General features: G+C 40.5%; 1 protein-coding gene across 1 annotated transcript; it reads left to right on the plus strand.

The window, feature by feature from the left end:
- The first annotated feature begins 8732 nt into the window (after positions 1-8732).
- Positions 8733-16756, plus strand: LOC122427821. The gene is made up of 3 exons (XM_043447535.1): positions 8733-8818; positions 8888-8940; positions 9025-16756. The coding sequence occupies exons 1-3, from the start codon at positions 8733-8735 to the stop codon at positions 9960-9962; spliced, it is 1077 nt and encodes a 358-aa protein (XP_043303470.1). The 3' UTR covers positions 9963-16756.
- The last annotated feature ends 2177 nt before the right edge of the window (positions 16757-18933 follow it).

The raw sequence follows: 18933 nt of genomic DNA on the forward strand, positions 1-18933 counted from the left end.
GTAAAAATATGTCTATTCTTGAGAAGTATCAGGTCAATTGCAGTCAAAATAATCATTTTCTAGTGAAAGTTAGATGTGAGTCAAGGGTATGCAGCATATATTTATATAAACTGAGTAGTTTTAGCTAACACTGCATTAGTTTTCAATACTAGGACCATGCCCTACAGATTAAAAAATATATATATATATATGTATGGTATTTATACATACATACATTATATGAATGTATTAATACTATATAGTACGATAATCATCCCAGTCTTAGTGACAAGCAAAGTGGGCTGCCCACTTGCCGGTATGTTTGACAGGTTTTCTTCCCAGTGTATCTCTTGCCACCGCCAGGAATCATTACTGGCAGTTCATTCCCTTGAGTCAAGGCTGATTTTCTAAAATCTCGTGATCCCTGGAGAGGTTAACACATTTTCCTCTTGTTGGTCTGAATTGCTTTCTTTAGTTACTGGAAAAACCGAGCTGTGTGTGTGAGTTTACTGGATGCTAGGAGATTCAGAAAGGAAACTCCCAAAGCCGAGATAATTTTATAGCACATTTGAGACTCTAACTAGGCCTTAAAACAGTAGTAATAATGTTCTTTGGGATACATATTATAAATACAGTGAGTTTTAAGCCTCACATAATCACTTTTTGTCACTGACAGTGCCTATCTTATATAGACTGCTGGACAACTGGCTTATGCCAAGTCGATTTAAGTCCTTTTCTGACTGTTTTCCATTAAAAAAGAAACAAACTCATTTTCAACTTGAATAACTTGGTTTCCTGTAATGCTACCACTGCCAAAAAGGAGCAGATCATTTTGTTGTTTCTTATTGGGTATTTCTGTATAGAAGCTAGTGTTAAAGGTTTTTTTTTGTTAGTTTTACTGTATACTTTTGTGAGTAACATTTATTTATTAGGCTGCTAGGCGCATAAAAGTCTGGCTTAGAACCACTTTTCAGTTGCTTTCATTTTAAATTTTATTATATGAACAGCTGTGTCATTTCTTATCTGTTTTTCCCCTGTATGATTATTGATTCAACTTTTGCTGTATTCCTTAAATTTTTTGTAGTGCAGAAGGAAAAGATGGACAATTTAGCATATATATTTTTATTCTGCTTAATAACATTCACTTAATTCTGTAGTAGACCAGTAACTAGGTTGTCCTTTCTCAATGTAACCTTGGGGTGTTTTGTTCATCGTCACAGTTTGGTACCTCAAGTCCTAGGTAACCATTAGGCCAAAGGGTCAGTTAAGAAGCTGAGAATGAAACAACATAAATTATTGAAAATAACTCAAAAATATTAATGAGGTTATCGTTATTATACTTGGGTTAATGAATGACAGTGTAGTTATTATCTAGTGACTAGTATATTCTTCTCAAATTTAGAATAATTCATATGAACAGTCAAATCCTCAACAGTCTGCTGGAGGTGATGTGACATCTGGCTAGTTCAAGGCACAGTTTTTTCAGGAATCCACCTACCTGTGATGGCTATAGATATTAAATGTGGAGATTTAGAAGCCTCTGGAATTAATCTATATCCAGGCTGAGAATATTGCGGATTACTTTTTTTTTTTTAATGGAAAACTACCACTGATGTGGGCTTCCCAGGCAGCACTAGTGGTAAAGAACCCACCTGCCAAAGCAGGAGACATAAGAAATGTGGGTTCGATCCCTGGGTCAGGAAGATCCCCTCGAGGGAGGGTAAGGCAATCCACTCCAGTATTCTTGCCTGGAGAATCCCATGGACAGAGGAGCCTGGTGGGCTACCGTCCATAGGGTCACAAAGAGTTGGACACAACTGAAGTGACTTAACATACACACACCACAAATGTAGACAAAAATGGTCTCATGAAAGCATTGCCAGCAGCCTTCTATGTCCTTTGGATTTCTACTTACCACTTCTGGTCTTTAGCAGGTATGACATCTTGTGTAAAGTACCACATTTTCTATGCTTACATTATTAGAGTGAATTTAACTTTTTTTTAACCATTCATGATAAGAACCAGGAGTTCATACTGCATGGTGTGTTACAAATTCATGTACTCTGGGAAAGCAGTTTTTAATGCTTTAAAATCACTTGAATTAATTTTTTTTAATCTCTGGTAAGTGGAGTAGTGCTTTCAATTTGAATGAAGGGTTTTTATAGATTGGGAAAGTAAGTTATAATTATCTGTCTTATGTAAAAACTATTTGAGGATTTAGATGAATATCAATTTCTTATAAATCTAGTAATTTAGAATGCACTAGCAATATTGGCTCTCTTTAAAGAAGCATGTTGTGATACTTTTGTGAATATAAACACTCTTAGTAGTCTTAATTGTGAGGCAGCAAGGACCTGAGCCTCTGCCTCTTATTAACTTCACACCTTAACTGTTCAAAGCCTCTGTTTCCTTATCTCTAGAACAGAGATGATAATTAATGAATTACTTATTCTTTAGAGGCAATATACATAGTTTGAATTTTGAGTTGATTTGTATTACTGTATTATTGAGACCTTTGACTAAATATCTTTCTCCCTTTTTCTCCTTTCTTACTGTTTCCTCTTATTTTCCTTTTTCTCCTCTCATTTCTCTTTTAATCTCTGCCTCTTCTCTTCCAGCTTTTCCTCTAAATTTCGCCTATATCTGTTAAGAAGAAACAGAGCTAGTAGGGTAGAAGACCTTCCAACTGCCTTTTTATCAGATGGGACTCTGGAAATATCTCTGGCCTCCCCCATTGGCTCAGCGGTAAAGAATCTGCCTGCAACGTAGGAGACCCAGGTTCGATCCCTGGGTCGGGAAGATCCCCTGGAAAAGGGAATGGCAACCCACTCCAGTATTCTTGCCTGGAGAATCCCCATGGACAGAGGAACCTGGTGGGCTACAGTCCATGGGGTTGCAAAGAGTCAGACATGACTCATGAGTTCACACACAGGCAGGCACTGCCAACTGTCTTTCTATTAGAAGGGACTCTGGAAATACCTTCTACTTTGGCCACTGTTGCTTTTTTGCAAAGGTGAAGTCCCCCCTGCCATTTTAAAATAGCTGAACAAGAAGAGGCTATAACTCCTGCTATCTTTCTGAATCTATAGGATTCAGCAGCCAGGATGCTTACAAAATGAGATTGCTGTAAATATGAGTTCCGCAGCTAAACTTGCAACAATCATGTATTTTTTGTAAATAGAGATTATACCACTTTTCTCAAAAGGAAGTCTTTAAAATCTGTTTTTGTTTTCTTTGTCTTTTGCAGGGGAGGGCTTTTTGTTTGGGAGGCAGATACTTTGAACTATTTTATATTTATGTTATCTAAATATTTGTTGATTTATATTATTTGCACAGTCCCTACTTTTAAGGAGGACTTGAGGCACCATATTGCCCTTGGATTTCAGCTGTTTCTATTTTTCTGTTGAAAGCGATATTCTTTGATAGAAGGCCTGAAATGTTACAATACTCTCTCCAAGTCTTTCCTGGCTGTAGTTGATACCCATATGCTTGATGCTTATAGTGATTCAGAGGTCAGTTGAAACATTCTTAATTACACTGTGGGAGTGATTCTAACCCCTCAGGAAAAAAAGAGAATGATTGTACCCTTGAGTTTTGAGACCATTTTCAGTTGCTGCAAATGTGGTTATATTAAATTTAATTTTAAACATTCATTAAATAGTGCAACCAGGGAAGATCAGCTAAACCATGCCACTGTTTGGGGAACTATTGCAATATAATATCAACTGCTCCTTTCTGTGAAGTTTAACTAGATGGGAGAAAAATTCCAAAGCTATAATATTGCAATCTTATTCTTTTTATCTAGAAAAATAAAATATTAGACTTCAGACCCAATTGTGCAAATTGCATTTGCTTTCCAGCTTTTACTACCTCTGTGTCATAATTTTAACACATAACATACAACTCCTGTCTCTTAAGGCGGTTACCATATGGTGTTTATGTCAGACTGGATATATTTATCTAATTTTGTGAGATTCTTTTTTAGCTCCTGACACAGTTCTTGAAAGTAATACTGCTGTTGTTACACTTTCTCCTTGCAATTTTTATGTTATTGAGATATATCAGTTATGTATTATTACCATGAAAGTCTCTTGGCCTCAAATCCAAATTTTCTTTGTGGCCTAAGATAGATTTTTCACAAAAACTACGTAGTTATAGCTGTGATTACATAGCTTCTTAATTTGCCTTACAGTTACCACTCAGCATGATTCTAGGTTTTTAATTATGTTCCAGCAGTACTAGTTTTCTAGTATAAAAGTCATAACCAATTTGAGAGTTGACTTTCAGATATGATAAATTATTCATGTTTTCCTTCATATACTTGGTTGTGTCCTCCTCCCCACGAGGTTCAACACTTCAGTGACCTCCCACTCCCACGTCATTGACTCTGTTTAAAAACCAAACATTCGTGTCAACTTGGAAAAACTTTTCATAAAATACAATAATGGAGATGTGTTTTTGAGACCTTTTTTGAAACTATTAATACCTGAAATGAAAAGGATATACATCTAGAAAAATATTATGAAAAATTTCTTAGCAGTTTAGAAAAAAAGAGTTACAACTTTGTATTAAAATTACAGGTCAAGTAGAAAACATAATCCTCATCTCGGGTAGACTCCCTTAATTATCTTTTATGAGCACTCATTTATTTTTAATTTAGTGAGGCTAATTTTGAAACCGCCTACCTATAACAATGCCAGACCATCCCTCTACCTCTCAAAGACAAATAGTTTTAATTTTTTTTGAAAACCTGGCTTGTATAATAAATGTATAATACTGAAAGATTCCTCCATAGTATTTACAGAAGTCAAGTGTAGTTATAAATTTTTCTTTTAATTTTAATCATTTATGGGGGACCCAGTTTGTGTTAGCCAGGGCTTCGCCCATATTATTCTTTTTAATTCTCACAGCAGTTCCTGCAAGGCAGGTATAAATTATATTCGTTTTACCAAAAGGAAGAAGTCAAGATTTAGAGAGTGATGTGACTTTTACTCAGTCACACAGCTGAAGTACATTTATTTCAAAAGCAGGGTTTTTTTCCCCCCACACAATGCTAGATTAACATTTTACAGAAAAGTTCTGCACTCCATTAAAATCCAAGCCTTACTGAAATAAATTGAAAATGCTTTTTACATAATTACTATTTCTGTGAGTAGGCATTGGGACAGAAACACTTGAACATGACAGAGAACCCTGAAGTACTGTGAGGAGAAAGGATTTGTCTAATGACTGTAACCTCCAGAACTGCACTGGGTTTTTATTTGGTCCGAGAGAGTTCAAAACATCTTATTGATTTATAATTTAAGATGTTATAGCCAATAGCACAGTGGTTAAGAGCCAAGGCTTAGACTAGACTTGGTAGATTCAAATTCCAGCACTGTTACTTACTGGCTGCATGACCTTAGGTTAATTAACCTGTTTGGGTTTCCTCATCTGTAACCTAGAGTCCTCGTAGTGTTTACCTCATGGAGTTGTTTATTAGGATTTTAAAAAGGAGTGTTATAAAGAACTGTCCTGAGTACATGGTAACTGGTGGATGTTAACATGAAGACAAAACAGAACACTTTTAGCACATGTCATTCAAGAAATGGGCAGAAACGCATACCTTCTCACAGAGGGGTCAGCTTTTTACTTCACTGGACAACACAGCATATTAAGAATCTACTATGTGTATGTTCATAACTATGTCCTTGCTGAATGGACAGAAGTCTTTGGGAGCGCTCTCAAAGGTGTTTATAGCTAGCTGAAGAAACTGCATACATAAAATAATGCTCAATACAAAACTATGTATGTAGTCTTGTGTTGGTAACATTATGTGTTGGGCATTGGATTAGTGTCTGCCCTCATGGAGTTTACAGTTCTGCAGGGAATACAAACCTTTGACAAGTGTGCAGAATATTTTGAAAGACTAGTACAGATTAATGTGGGATCTCAAAATCAGGAAAATCAGCATAATCTTCTGTGGTTCAGGGTATTATTGAAGTTAGTATTCAGAGGCAGTGAAAAAGCTGAGTGGTAGAAACAGAACTTAAAATGGGCCTTGTTGGCTGGATAGGTTTTGGATGGGTCCAAAGGATATTGGAGGGTATTTCAGGTAAAGACAAATAATGTGAGCAAGGCATATCTCTCTAGATACCAGGAAACTGATAGAGTAGATTTCAACATGTTTTATAATGCAAGGTTGACAGTAAGGGGTTGAGGCCAACTCATGAAATTCCTTGAAAGTCAAGCAGAATAATTTAGATTTGAGGTGGCAGAAGTTTGGAGTCATTATTTTTAGTAGTAAATTATGAAACTAAAGATAAACGAGTTATAAGCAGGATAAAGTGGAAGGAGTATAGAGTAGGGAAAGCTAAGACAGGAGGCTGTTGCCGTTTTTCTGCTGTGAGGTCATGGTGAAGGCTTGTTAAGCTGGGCGTGCTCACATTTGGAAAGGATGATTCGATTCTGGATACTATGGGTGGAGGCAAAGAACTGGTAACAGCAGATTGTGTCTGGATGATGAATACATGTGTGTCAACGCTGTCAAAAGGTAAATTGTGAAAAGGAATCTGATAAAATTAGTGTAATTAAATTTATTTGGAAATCTTATGCTCTAATGTATCTGTATAGTAGTGTAGTGCTCATGCTCAATCATGTCCGACTCTCTGCAAGCCCACTGACTGTAACCTGCCAGGCTTCTCTGTCCATGGAATTTTTCAGGCAAGAACACTGGAGTGGGTTGACATTTTCTCCTCCAGGGAATCTTCCTGACCCAGGGATCGAACCCATGTCTCCAGGGTTTCCTGCATTGGCAGGAAGATTCTTTTACCACTGAGAATGTATCTGCATATACTGTAGAGCAAATAACGATTTGAGGACCATCAGAATATCTGTGCCACTAGAACAGATGACATCGGCTGTGGTGGAGGGTAATGTGGTCCACGGTGCAATGAGTCAGCAGTGGGGGATGCCAGCCCAAGCATCACTTATGGGAACAAGGTGGTGTGAATTATAATGAAAGTATTAGCTGATTTCCAGATGGTGCCAGTGGTAAAGAGTGTCTCCTGCACTTGCCAATGCAGGAGACATGAGATACCCGGATTCGATCCCTGGGTCAGGAAGATCCCCTGGAGAAGGAAATGGCAACCCACTCCAGTATTCTTGCCTGGAGAATCCCATGGACAGGGGAGCCTGGAGGGCTACAGTCTGTGGGGTTGCAAAGAGTTGAACAGGACTGAAGCGACTAAGCACACAGATTTTGTGGTAAGCATCACTGTGATGCCTAGTCATATTTGTCAGGTTAAGCACTTAATTGCAAGTATGTTCCATATATACAGAAAATGCACAAATACTGTTAATTGGAAGTGGTTCTGATTGCACATCAAAGGCAAACTTCAGCATTTGCTTTAAAATGCATACAGTAAGCACGACACTGGGATTGGTCAGTGGACACACCCAAGTGTATTTTAGGGAATTCCTTAAGACAGTTAGGACTCCCTGCTTTCTCCGTCAAGGGCCCGGGGTTTGATTCCTAGTCAGGGAAATAAGAAGGTATCACAAGTGCCACCTGGGGCCAAAAAATCCCCAAGCAAACCAAGTGTATTTCTTAATTTGCATATTACAAATTTTATTTTGAAACTTGTCAGACAGGTTGCTTTTTAATTTGAAACTTTGTTCATAAAATTGTGTTCTAGGCTTCTCTGGTGGCTCAGAGCAAAAAAAAAAAAAAAAAATGTGCTTGTCAATGCAGGAGACAGGAGTTGGATCCCTGATCTGGGAAGATCCCACATGCCAGGGGAACAAGGAAGCCCCGAGGTGACACCTGCTCCGCCGGCGCTCTACAGGCGGGCAGCAGCAACCATTGAGCCCACCGGCGGGGATTACTGAAGCCCATACGCCCTGGGCCTGGACTCTGCTACAAGAGAAGCCACAATGAGAAGGCCAGGCATGGCAACTAGAGAGTAACGCCGGCCCCTGCAACCAGAGGAAAGCCCGCGCAGCAATAAAAGACGCAGCACAGTCAAATAAAAATTTTTGAAAAAGAAATTGTGTCCCATCACCAATACTAAATAGAATAGAAATGAAAAGCCAGTGTTATGTAATCTTTAACTTACAAAGAGATTCTCTGGCTGAGAAGATGTTATCAAAGTTACATTGTGCTGCTTTAAAGGTAAAGAATACTTATTGTTCCCCAAAGCAGTTATACATGGATGTCCCTTGTGTGTGGTTTGGAGTCTGGACCTCAGCCCTCTGCCTTTCATGAAGGCATCCAAGCCTGCGTAGAGGCAGTCTCCAGTCTGAACACACTGTTCCCCCATTCCTTATTTTTCTTATGTGGTCTGGATTTTCAGGAGGGTGATGACTAACAGTACTGCCAGATTTACGTAAAAACACAGGACACTAGCTATATTCCAAGTTCGAACAGTTTTAGTATAGGGGACATATACTAAAAAATTATTCGTTTATCGGAAAGTCGAATTAGACGTTGTGAATCTTAATTGGCAGCCCCTGCTTGCTTTTTGTTCACATCGATTTGTTTAACTTCACAGAAAAGTCTCAAAATAGAAGGCAAAAAGAAACTCGCCTGGCCCCAAAGCAGATGGAGCTCAGGGTAGTCGGCCTTTTCCCAAACTTGGCCTTTAAATAAAAAAACAAAAAACCAACCCACCCACAAGTCTCAGGAGCCTGCGCATTAAAGCGGGCAGTGCAGCAGCTTTCCCGCCGGTTTTCTGTGGAATGTGGCGCAGCGGCCCCGCCGCGGGGTGGAGCGCATGTTGCGGTGTCCTTGCCGGATGCGAAAGGAGGTGCCAGAAACTTTAAACCTCAGCCCGAGTCCAACGTGTCCACTTAGACGGCGGTAAGTGCCGCCATCTTCTCTGCGGACACACAGCGGGCGAAGTTAGCGGCTCCACTTGGCCCCGTTAAGCGGCCTGGGGAGCGCGGCCCGCGGCCTCAGCACTGTGGTGACGTGGGACCCGGGTTCCCCCTCGGGCTGATTTCTAGTGACACGTCGAATTTTTGCCGAGGCGGGGGAAGGGACGCCGCTTCTGCCCCGGATGTAAGATGGCGGCGCGGGGTGGGGGGGGTCGGCCTGGCGGGGCGGTCACGTGGTGGGGAGTAGCGCGCGAGCCTCCTTAAGTGATCTCTATGGTTCGGCCGACTCACTGGAGCAGCGGAGCGCGAGACGGGGCGCGTGTCCGCGGGCGCCGGGCTCCCGCCGCTGCCGCCCATCCCGCAGCGCGGCCGGGCTTCAGTTTCACGGGGTTTTTGTCTTCCTCTCGCCTCCTGCAGAGGGGCACGGGATTTCCCCGAAGGGTACTGAGGAGCGGGGGGCCTGGGGACTTCCGGGCTGCGCCTGGGTTTTCGGGTCGCGGCGCCGGAGCCGGTGTCCGCCTCTGCAGGAAGCGCCCCGGGCGTTCTCCCGCGCGGAGAGCCGGCCCCGCGCGCGCGTGTGCGGAGCGCGGCGCCCGTGGGCCCCAGCCGCCGCCCAGCCCCCGCCGCGGGGCGGGGAGGGGCGCGGGCGGCACCTCCCGGAGACGTGGCGGGAGCGCGGTCGAGACGGCTCGGAGCTCGCGACGGGCGAAGCGCGGGAGCGCTGCTCGCTGCCTCACTTGATGGTCCCTGTCCCGCAGGCGTCTGCTGCGCTTTTGCCGCCCGTTTCCTGCTGTGGAGCGGCCTGGGGGCCGGCGTCCCCTCGGGCCGGCGGAGGGAGCGGCTGCCTGCGCACCTTTTCTCTCACTAGAGCACTCGGTTACATAGAGGAGCCCGGCTCGGCCTCCCCCGGGCGCCGGCGCCGCGAGGATGCCGGCAGCTCCCGGGCGGCCGGGCGGCCGAGCGGCGCGGCGCTGGGCGGGGTCTGCAGGCGCGGCGCGGCGGGGAAGAGCAAGGGCGCGGGGCCGGCGGCGGCGGCGGCCGAGGGACGACGGAGGAGCGCCGGAGTCGCTTCGCTCGCCTCAGCGTGGTCCGGCGCCTCCCCGACACCATGGCCCTGGCTGAGGTAGTAGTTTGTGCTGTTGGTCGGGTTGTGACATTGCCCGCTGTGGAGATAACTGCGCAAGCTACTGCCTTGCTAGTGCTGGTGATGCTCAGCGCCGCGGAGGACAATGGCTGGGAATCCCCTTTGTTTTCCGGGGCGCGGGGGCAGCCCGCGGAGCCCCGGCCTCGGCGGCCGCCACGGAAACCGTTAGTTGTGTGGTTTCCCGGAGGGAGGAAGGAATTGCGGGGACTGGTCGGACAGGGACGTTTGTAAAGCTGGGGGAAGACCTAAATGTCTGGATTCGCTGTTTGCTTTTGAAGGCAGGAATGAAATTGAGTAATTGACACATAACTTTTCCACCCTAAATAATTGGAACGCTTCTTTCAATAGGTGATGCACGATTTAGTTAGTGCGTATTTTGCTTCATTCTTTATGAATCGGATTGGTGTGAGGTACCTCGTGCAGAACCGGCATAGGGGCTAGAATAGTCGACCCATTAAAGTTTATGCCTTAACATTTCGATTTTGTTTATTTGGTATGTTCCCTCTGTAAATCTAAAGAGTTTTCAAAATGTAAACCCAAAGCAATTAAAAGTTTCTGTCTAAACTTTGTTTTGCAACTCCTTGAATGAGAAGATTGAATATAGTTAAACGCCTTGTGGAGGTTTTTTTTTTTTTAATGTATGAGGCAAATAAATTCTTTGTACAGTATGCTGTGTTTTTGTTTGTTTTTTAGTTTACCTTCGGGGGCTCATTGTGCCAATGTGGTGGTGGTGGTTTTTGGCCTTTGATTCTCATGTTATATAGTCATTGCTCATCAGTGTGGGAGGAAAGGATCTAGGTAGGCGCTAAAAGTGTGGTTTGTGGATACTTTTGAGTTTAAAATCTAATATTGTCCGTTTTAATTTGTGAGGGACCACTACTCCCTCAGTTTTTAATAAAGAAAACGTAGTTTGGAAAACTTATGAAATGACTTGGTGTTTTAAATACTCCGATATCTGGGTAAAAAAGATGATGATTGTACTTTTAAATTTTTAATTTCACTGAGAAAAATTAGTGGTAAATTTTAATACTTTCCTTAGAAAACAGATCTGGTTTTGTGTACAATAATTAACTTTGAATGGTGTAATCACAAGCATTCTATGGTTTAATTTTGGATGCATAATTGAGAAAAAGAAGGCAGTTCTTTGCCTAGAAAAAAGGCACATGTAAGGAGAAAAATTTTTAAGCCAACTGAATCCTCTTAGTCTCCTCCAGCAGGAGTTTGGTGCTTTCGTAATTCAAAAGTGATCTAATAAGTGTGTCTTGATTTAGTTCGGTTTAGCTTTGAGAGATAACCTTACTCAATCTGATCTGGTCTGGATGGAGTTGCCTCATTGTGGGAAGGACAGTAGACAACCTTATTGAATCTTAAAACGCATGAAATATTTGAACATTGCCTTTTTGAGTTTGCTTTCTTTTGATATCAAAGAGCAAAGTACATTTAGACTTAAGTGCCAGTTCTTTTAAAGGATGAAAATCTCTGGGTGCTATGTAAAATCTTGATTTACAGAGAAGCTAATAAAATTCTAATTTTCGTTTCCCAGAACAGTTCATCCAGGCAACCAAGGTAATCCTTATCCCACAGGTCCTCATCTTTCCCATTATACTGTAGAACATTTTATAGGGGATCAACAGTTGTTAATTTGTACCCAAAAGTGTTACCGATTCTGCCAGTAACTTATTGAACTTGAATAGATCAGCAGGTAGGAAGCTGAAGTGGATGTACAAAGTATTCACAGTTTATCCTCTGCTTTTAAACTAAATTTCATCCAGAATTGCCCACGTAGTAGGAACATTTTGAGTTGTTGGATATAAAGTACTTCCATATGTTATTCTTGTTTGCTAAATTACAAAGAAGATACTGCCCCCAGCCAACTTGTTTTTAGTACCATAGTTCTATTTCTACCCTAATCTCTAGTTTTAAAAATTAGCCTTTCATGAATTTCACTTTATTATTTCTGTACATTGATGAAAATTACCTGCTGAACATTTTTACTATTGACAGTTTACTACAAAGATGAATTTGCCTTATCAAAAGTACAACTTTGCAGTCGACATTTACTTGGTGCAATTAACTTTTTTGTTGATCTGTTGTCAAACACTTATTAATTTGTAACAGCAAAAAGCCACCGATGGGAAAGAATAAAGCAGTATTTTGGGTGTCCTCAATAAGTGCCAGACCAAAGGAAAGCTGAGTTATGGTAATAACATTTTAATAAATGTCACCCTCCATTATTGGAAATATAGATGTTAATTTTGTGTATGAGACACCTGGAGAAGATTCTTGGGGAAGAGTTCTGCTTTATGCCTTAAAGTCAGAATTCCTGATTGTTAATCTTATACATAAAAATTTTGTGTATAAGCTATTTAAACATGAAATTGCCTTTTGGTAGGTGAGCCAGGGTGTATATAAGACATTGCTTCTTGTGGAGTGGGCTCAGAAGAATTTTTGCCCGAGGAACCTGACAGCAGAGATTAGCTCTTCAATGTGTGGGAACTAGGTGCCAAGAAGACTTCTATTTCTTCATTAACTGCCCATTCTTTCTCCCTTCTGTGTGTTACACCCACTACCTCCATAGTGTGGGGTGGAGGAAACGGATAAGTGATACTACTTTACTTCCCCCAAATTAAGACTCCTTTCTGTAATTTCTGTAACAAAAGAAAAATAGGACAGTCATCTTCAAAAGTGAATTAGGCCAGATCAGTAATACCCAAGAGGAGAATGATGACCATAGTCATAAAATCTAAAATGTCATTGAAGCCACTGATAGCTAGCTGATTCAGATAGAAATATTAAAACCCGTCAAATGATTGTCTAACACAGTTCACCAAGTATTTTTGTTAGAATATCACTCTGAGGCACTGTGGGAAAAGCACAATAGTTTGGCTAGATCACTGCCGCAAAGGTCAATGCAGCTAGAAAAGATAGGACCCCAAGTACTTAAGAATCAAAATGTGGGCAGGTGGGAGAAGCATTAGTGACCTAGGTTACCTTTTGAGACCTGGCGGAGAAAAAGTGGGTAAAAGAGCTGAGGGGAGCGAAGTACGAAGCGCTTAGAATAGATAACTGTAACTTAGAGGTTTTGGTGTTCGTTGCCTCTAATCATTCTAAACATGCAGTTGGAGTCTTCCAGGTGAGCATTACAATTGCAGTTTATACTCAGTGATGCTCTGATTGGCTTACATTTTAGCCTTGTATTTGCTGTAATATGTGCCGATGTTATCCATATTTGTTTAAGAGAAACTGTTAGTTTTACATGGAATAGAGTGCTTTTTATAATCTGAAGTTGAGAGTTACTTGTATTTAGATTTTCACTTTACAGTTAGCTTTCTTTAAAAGCACTGTTGTTCGATACAACATTGGAATTGTGCCTCCACAAACTTCTGGATGCTAAATTTGTGAATAGGATCCTTTTAAACTGCATATTTGATACCCAACAGTAAAGATTCGGTTATGAACAAACAAACCTAGGAAAAGAGTCTCATGTTGATTTTACAGGTAAGTTCCTAGTTTGTCCTTTTTCCACCTCAACGCTTTCTGAAAATACACCGTTTGCCTTTAGCTGGGTTTCAAATTTTGTTAGTTCTGTTATAATTGAGAGTGTTTTATCATGAAGGTCAACTTTTCTCAGAAGGCCAAATAGTGTAAAATGTTACAGAAAAGTAAACTAGGAACTAAAAAGTGTCCACAAACAATTGTAACTTAGATCATCTGTGTAGTTGTAACCCTGTGTCCTCCCTTATAAATAAAAAATCTCTTTGAACTTGAACAAAAAATGTATTAAGATTCAGAGGTTGCTATTTCAGTATTCTGCACACAATATACTTTAAAGGCCTTATTAAACAGAAATGTGTTAAAATATACAAGGCCTAGGCTAATCATAGTAGTGGTGACACTGAATTACCCCCATATGATGGCAGAAGGACCTGACTGAGCTCTAAAATACAGAAATCAATGGAAACATTTTTCTATTTCTTTAAAAAATAACTTTGCATTTGTTTAATAAGACCAGGTTAATTGTCAATGAGAATAAAAATCCTATATGCCTTTAATTTTTTTAGTGACTGAAACTCATGCAGAATATATATATTCTGCATGAATTTAACTCATTCATTTTATTTACTTAACAAATACATTGAGTGCCTACCATGTACCAGGCAACTGGGGATACACAATAAACTAAAGGAATGAATCTCCACCCTTAATGGAATGTGTATTCAAACAGGGATGCATTTGTCTATAATGATAACAATATGTAATACACACTGTCTGTGGGCCTCTTGGTTTTTTTCAAACTTGAGTTCCACTTGGGTTCCTACTCTAGAGCCTTGCTCCGGGACCACTTAGTGGTACTGTGGTTGTGTGTCTGTGTTTTCCCATTTTTAAAATAATTTTATCTGCATTTAGAAACAAAATAGTCCCAATAGAGCATCACCAACTGTACTGTCAGACTGTGCACAGTCTTTACATTTCTCCACGAGGTTAATGAGACATCACATTTTTGATGTACTTCAGCATCGTGAGGTCAAAGAAGCAGTGTGGGTAGGATACTGAGTTGGCCGTGTAGATCCTGCCCCTCTCAGGAGCAGATGTGTGGGGTTCGTTTAATGCTACAGGCAGTGGAGAGCCAATTACGAACCTTGCTGGGATGGCGTACAGAGAAGAGTCAAGCGTTTATCCTGCCTTTTACAAATTATACGTCAGGGTAACTACAGAGTGGTGAGGGAAATTTTCTCATTATAACATAATTCCAGCTTAAAAATACAGTATAATAGAAATAGGACCTCAACATTTTGCAGCAGTAATGAAATAATCAAGCAAGGCCTCCTCAATGACTCTTTAAGTGAATGCTCATGGGGAGCAGTTTAATGCGTGGATTGGGCTGACAACACCTGAACCCACTGATCAGCCTTCACGTTACAGTAATAGAGACAAGTGTAAACATTCTGCGCTTGCCGAAGTTAACACCATAGCAGTGCAGAGTCCCACCCATGAAGGTCGAATAACTGAACTTGACTCCTCAGACATTTCAATCTGACTGCTAGTTATAAGAGACTTAAGATACAGAGGAACATGTTAAACCACCACTGGATGCAGTTGGCAAAATCCACACTAGAAAATTCTAGAAGAAAATGACCTGGTATTTTTAAGTAAACTGCAAGAAAAAGAATTTATAGGTTAACATGGACTTTAGAAACAATTATAGCTCTTACAGTAAATCATTATAGCTTTCTAGTATACATGCAACATAGGAGGTAATTACATTAAATAGGAAATACATTAAAACCCAGAAGAGTTTAAATGGGTGAGATGTGGAGAATAATGAGCTTTAATGTACTTGGTGTTATTTTCTGATGCTTCTCTTCTTGTCCCTCTATATTTTTTGTAGTTTAAGGATAACCTTTGTGAACTAAGGGGCATATCTTCAAAGGTTCCAATATGAAGAGTGGTGTCAACATCTAACTCCTTCATGCCCATAACTGACAGCGCTCTGGATAGCACCTAAGATGTTCTGGGCTGATTCAGTACCTAGTGGACCCTTTGAGGCCATTTCTAACCTCACTTCTGTATCTTTTCCTTCACTGCTCACCAATTATGACTCTTCCATTTTTTCTCTATCCTCTTGTTAGCTCAGTCTTCACCTTGCGTATTCAATCCACTGTTTGCTTTCTTAAAGTTGAGATGTAATGGACATACTAGTTTCAGGTGTCCAACAAAGTGATTTGATATTTTATGTGCTGGAAAATGATCACCACAAAGTCTAGTTAGCATTCGTCACCATAGGCTGTTACAGAATTTTTTTTCTTCTGATGAGAACTTTTTAATATTTACTCTTAGCAACTGTCACATATGCAGTACAGTATTATTAACTGTAGTCAACATACTGTATATTACATCCTCGTGAGTTATTGGTTTTATAATTGGAAGTTTGTACTTTTTGACCCCCTTCACCCACTTTGTCCTTCTCCCACCCCCTGCCTGAGGCCATCACCAACCTGTTCTCTGTATCTCTGAGCTTGGCTTTTGTTTTCTGTTTTGATTCCACAGATAAGTGAGATCATATTTGTCTTTCTCTGTCTTATTTCACTCAACGTAATGCCCGCAAGATCCATTCATGTTGCAAATGTCAAGATTGCATTCTTATTTATGACTGAATAATATCCCATTGTATGTACATACCTCACCTATTTATCCATTCATCCATCAGTGGACACGTAAGTTGTTTTTAAACTTTGGCTATTGCAAATAATGCTGCAGTGAACATGGTGGTGCATATATCTTTTTGACTTAGTGTTTGCTTTTTCATCAAGCTACTTAAAAAGGCTTAGTTATCAATTGCAAAGTATAGAACTTCTTTAAATCCTGATTTGACCAAAGCCAGCTGTAAAAATATTCCTGAGACAACTGGAGTAATTTAAATATTGACTGAATATTTGAAGTTAAAGAATTGTTGATACTTGATGAAGGTATTATGGTTGTGTGGTTTTTTTTAAGCATATACATATGCTTCTCTTTTAGCATATACATAATGAAGTTACCAATAAAAAAATATGATGTATAGAATTTGCTTTATGTTTCAAAATAATCCCTGGTGTAGGAGGGGGTGTATATATGGGTGGGAGTATGGGTGAAGATTGCTCTTGTACTAATACAATGGAAGTTCACACATGCTCACAATGATACCGTTGTCTAAATATACCTACTATAGTTGTTGTTGTTCAGTTGTGTCCGACTCTGTGACCCCATGGACTGTAGCACGCCAGGCTTCCGTGTCCTTCACTATCTTCCAAAGTTTGCTCAAATTCATGTCCATTGAGTTAGTGATGCCATCCAACCATCTTCCTCTGTCGCTGCCTCCTCCTGCCCTCAGTCTTTCCCAGCATCAGGGTCTTTTCCAGTGAGTCTCTTTACTCTGCATCAGGTGGCCAAAGTACTGGAGCATTAGCATCAGTCCTTCCAGTGAATATTCAGGGTTGATTTCCTTTAGGATTGACTGGTTTGGTCTCCTTGTTCTTCAAGGGACTCTCAAGAGAGTTTTCTAGAACCACAATTCAAAGGCATCAATTCTTCGGTGCTCAGCCTTCTCTATGGTCTCTCACATCCGTACATAACTACTGGAAAAGCCATAGATTTGACTATGCAGACCTTTGTTGGCAAAGGGATGTTTCTGCTTTGGTCTAGGTTGGCCATAGCTTTTCTTCCAAGGAGCAAGCATCTTTGAATTTCATGGCTGCAATCACTGTGCGCAGTGATTTTGGAGCCCAAGAAAATAAAGTCTGCCGCTGTTTCCGCTTTTTCCCCATCTATTTGCCATGAAGTGATGGAGCCGGATGTCACGATCTTAGTTTTTTGAATGTTGAGTTTTAAGCCAGCCTTTTCACTCTCCTCTTCGACTTTCATCAAGAGGCTCTTTAATTCCTCTTCGCTTTCTCCCAGTGGAGTGGTATCATCTGCATGTCTGAGGTTATTGATATTTTCCCCAGCAGTCTTGGTTCCAGCTTGTGATTCATCCAGCCCAGGCTTTTGCATTATGTACTCTGCATGTAAGTTAAATAAGCATGGTGACAATATACAGCCTTTCCCAATTTTGAACCATCCATTGTTCCATGTCCATTGCTAACTCTTGCTTCTTGTCCTGCATATTGGTTTCTCAGGAGACAGATAAGGTCTGGTATTCCCATACCTTTAAGAATTTTCCACCGTTTGTTGTGATCCACACAATCAAAGGTTTCAGCATAGTCAACGAAGTACAAGTAGATGTTCTTTGGGAATTCCCTTGCTTTTTCTATGATCCATTGGCAATTTGGTATCTATTATAATTAAACCTAATAATTATGTTAGAATTTAGAAGGCATGTGTTTATAGAATCTGCACTGTGAAGTACTTTGTAAAATACTTGCTTTAATGTTATTCTAATTATTAATAACCTTCTATTTTAAATATTGGTATTTTGCTAGTTCTATGTCTTTTTTGAGATGTATGCCATGTTAATAGCATACTTAAAAAAAATTTTAAAACGTATTCTAAAGCTAAAGAAATTTGCTGAAAAAAATTTAGTCTTGGCTTGAACTGTGTTCTGTAAGCTTAGTCCTATTTATCATTTTAAATGATTGTGCTGTGCTTAGCCACTCAGTCGTGTCCGACTCTTTGTGACCCCTTGGACTGTAGCCTGACAGGCTTCTCTGTCCATGGGGATTCTCCAGGCAAAAATACTGGAGTGGGCTGCCATGCTCTCCTCTAGGAAATCTTCCCAACCCAGGGGTCACACCCAGGTCTCCAGCATTGCAGGCAGATTCTTTACCATCTGAGCCCCCAGGGAAGCCCATGAATACTGGAGTGGGAAGCCTATCTTCCTGACCCAGGAATTGAACCGGGGTCTCCTGCATGACTGGCAGATTCTTTACCAACTGAACTTTTAAACAATTAGCTGTAATAATTGTTCTGGCATTTTAGTAGATTTTTGTGTTTCTATGGACTTAAATGATGATTTTAGTCTTCTTTTTAACTGTCACTGTTTCTGTATTTTATCTGTAGAATACAGTATTCCTACTAATATATGTTAACTCTTAGCAGTTATATGATCGTGCTTCTACATATAGCACTGTGTTTTTTAAAATTGTATTGATGTATAATTGATTTACAAGGTTATTAACTTCTATACAGCCCTGAATCAGGGATATGTATGTATATACACACTTATATATTCTTTTTGGTATTCTTTTTCATTATAAGTTATCACAGGATATTGAACATAGTTCCCTGTGCTACTCAGTGGGACCTTGTTGTTTATCCATCACTATAAATAAGAGTTTGCATCAGTTTATCTCAGCTCTCAGCCCTGCCCCCTCCTGCCCTCCACTCTTGGGCAACCATAGGTCTCTTCTCTATGTGTAAGTCTGTTTCTCTTTTGTTCATTTGTATTGTGTTTTAGATCTCACATATAAGTGATTGCA

This window comes from Cervus canadensis, chromosome 25, assembly GCF_019320065.1.
Source record: "Cervus canadensis isolate Bull #8, Minnesota chromosome 25, ASM1932006v1, whole genome shotgun sequence".
In the NCBI taxonomy this organism is placed as follows: Eukaryota; Metazoa; Chordata; class Mammalia; order Artiodactyla; family Cervidae; genus Cervus; species Cervus canadensis.

Excerpts from the sequence above, each read along its gene's own strand:
- LOC122427821 (XM_043447535.1), top strand. The coding sequence starts at position 8,733 with ATGTTGCGGTGTCCTTGCCGGATGCGAAAGGAGGTGCCAGAAACTTTA. Across the intron at positions 8,819-8,887 it reads ACGTGTCCACTTAGACGGCG|CGGCCTGGGGAGCGCGGCCC; the intron begins GTAAGTGCCGCC and ends GGCCCCGTTAAG. Across the intron at positions 8,941-9,024 it reads TGTGGTGACGTGGGACCCGG|ATGGCGGCGCGGGGTGGGGG; the intron begins GTTCCCCCTCGG and ends CCCGGATGTAAG.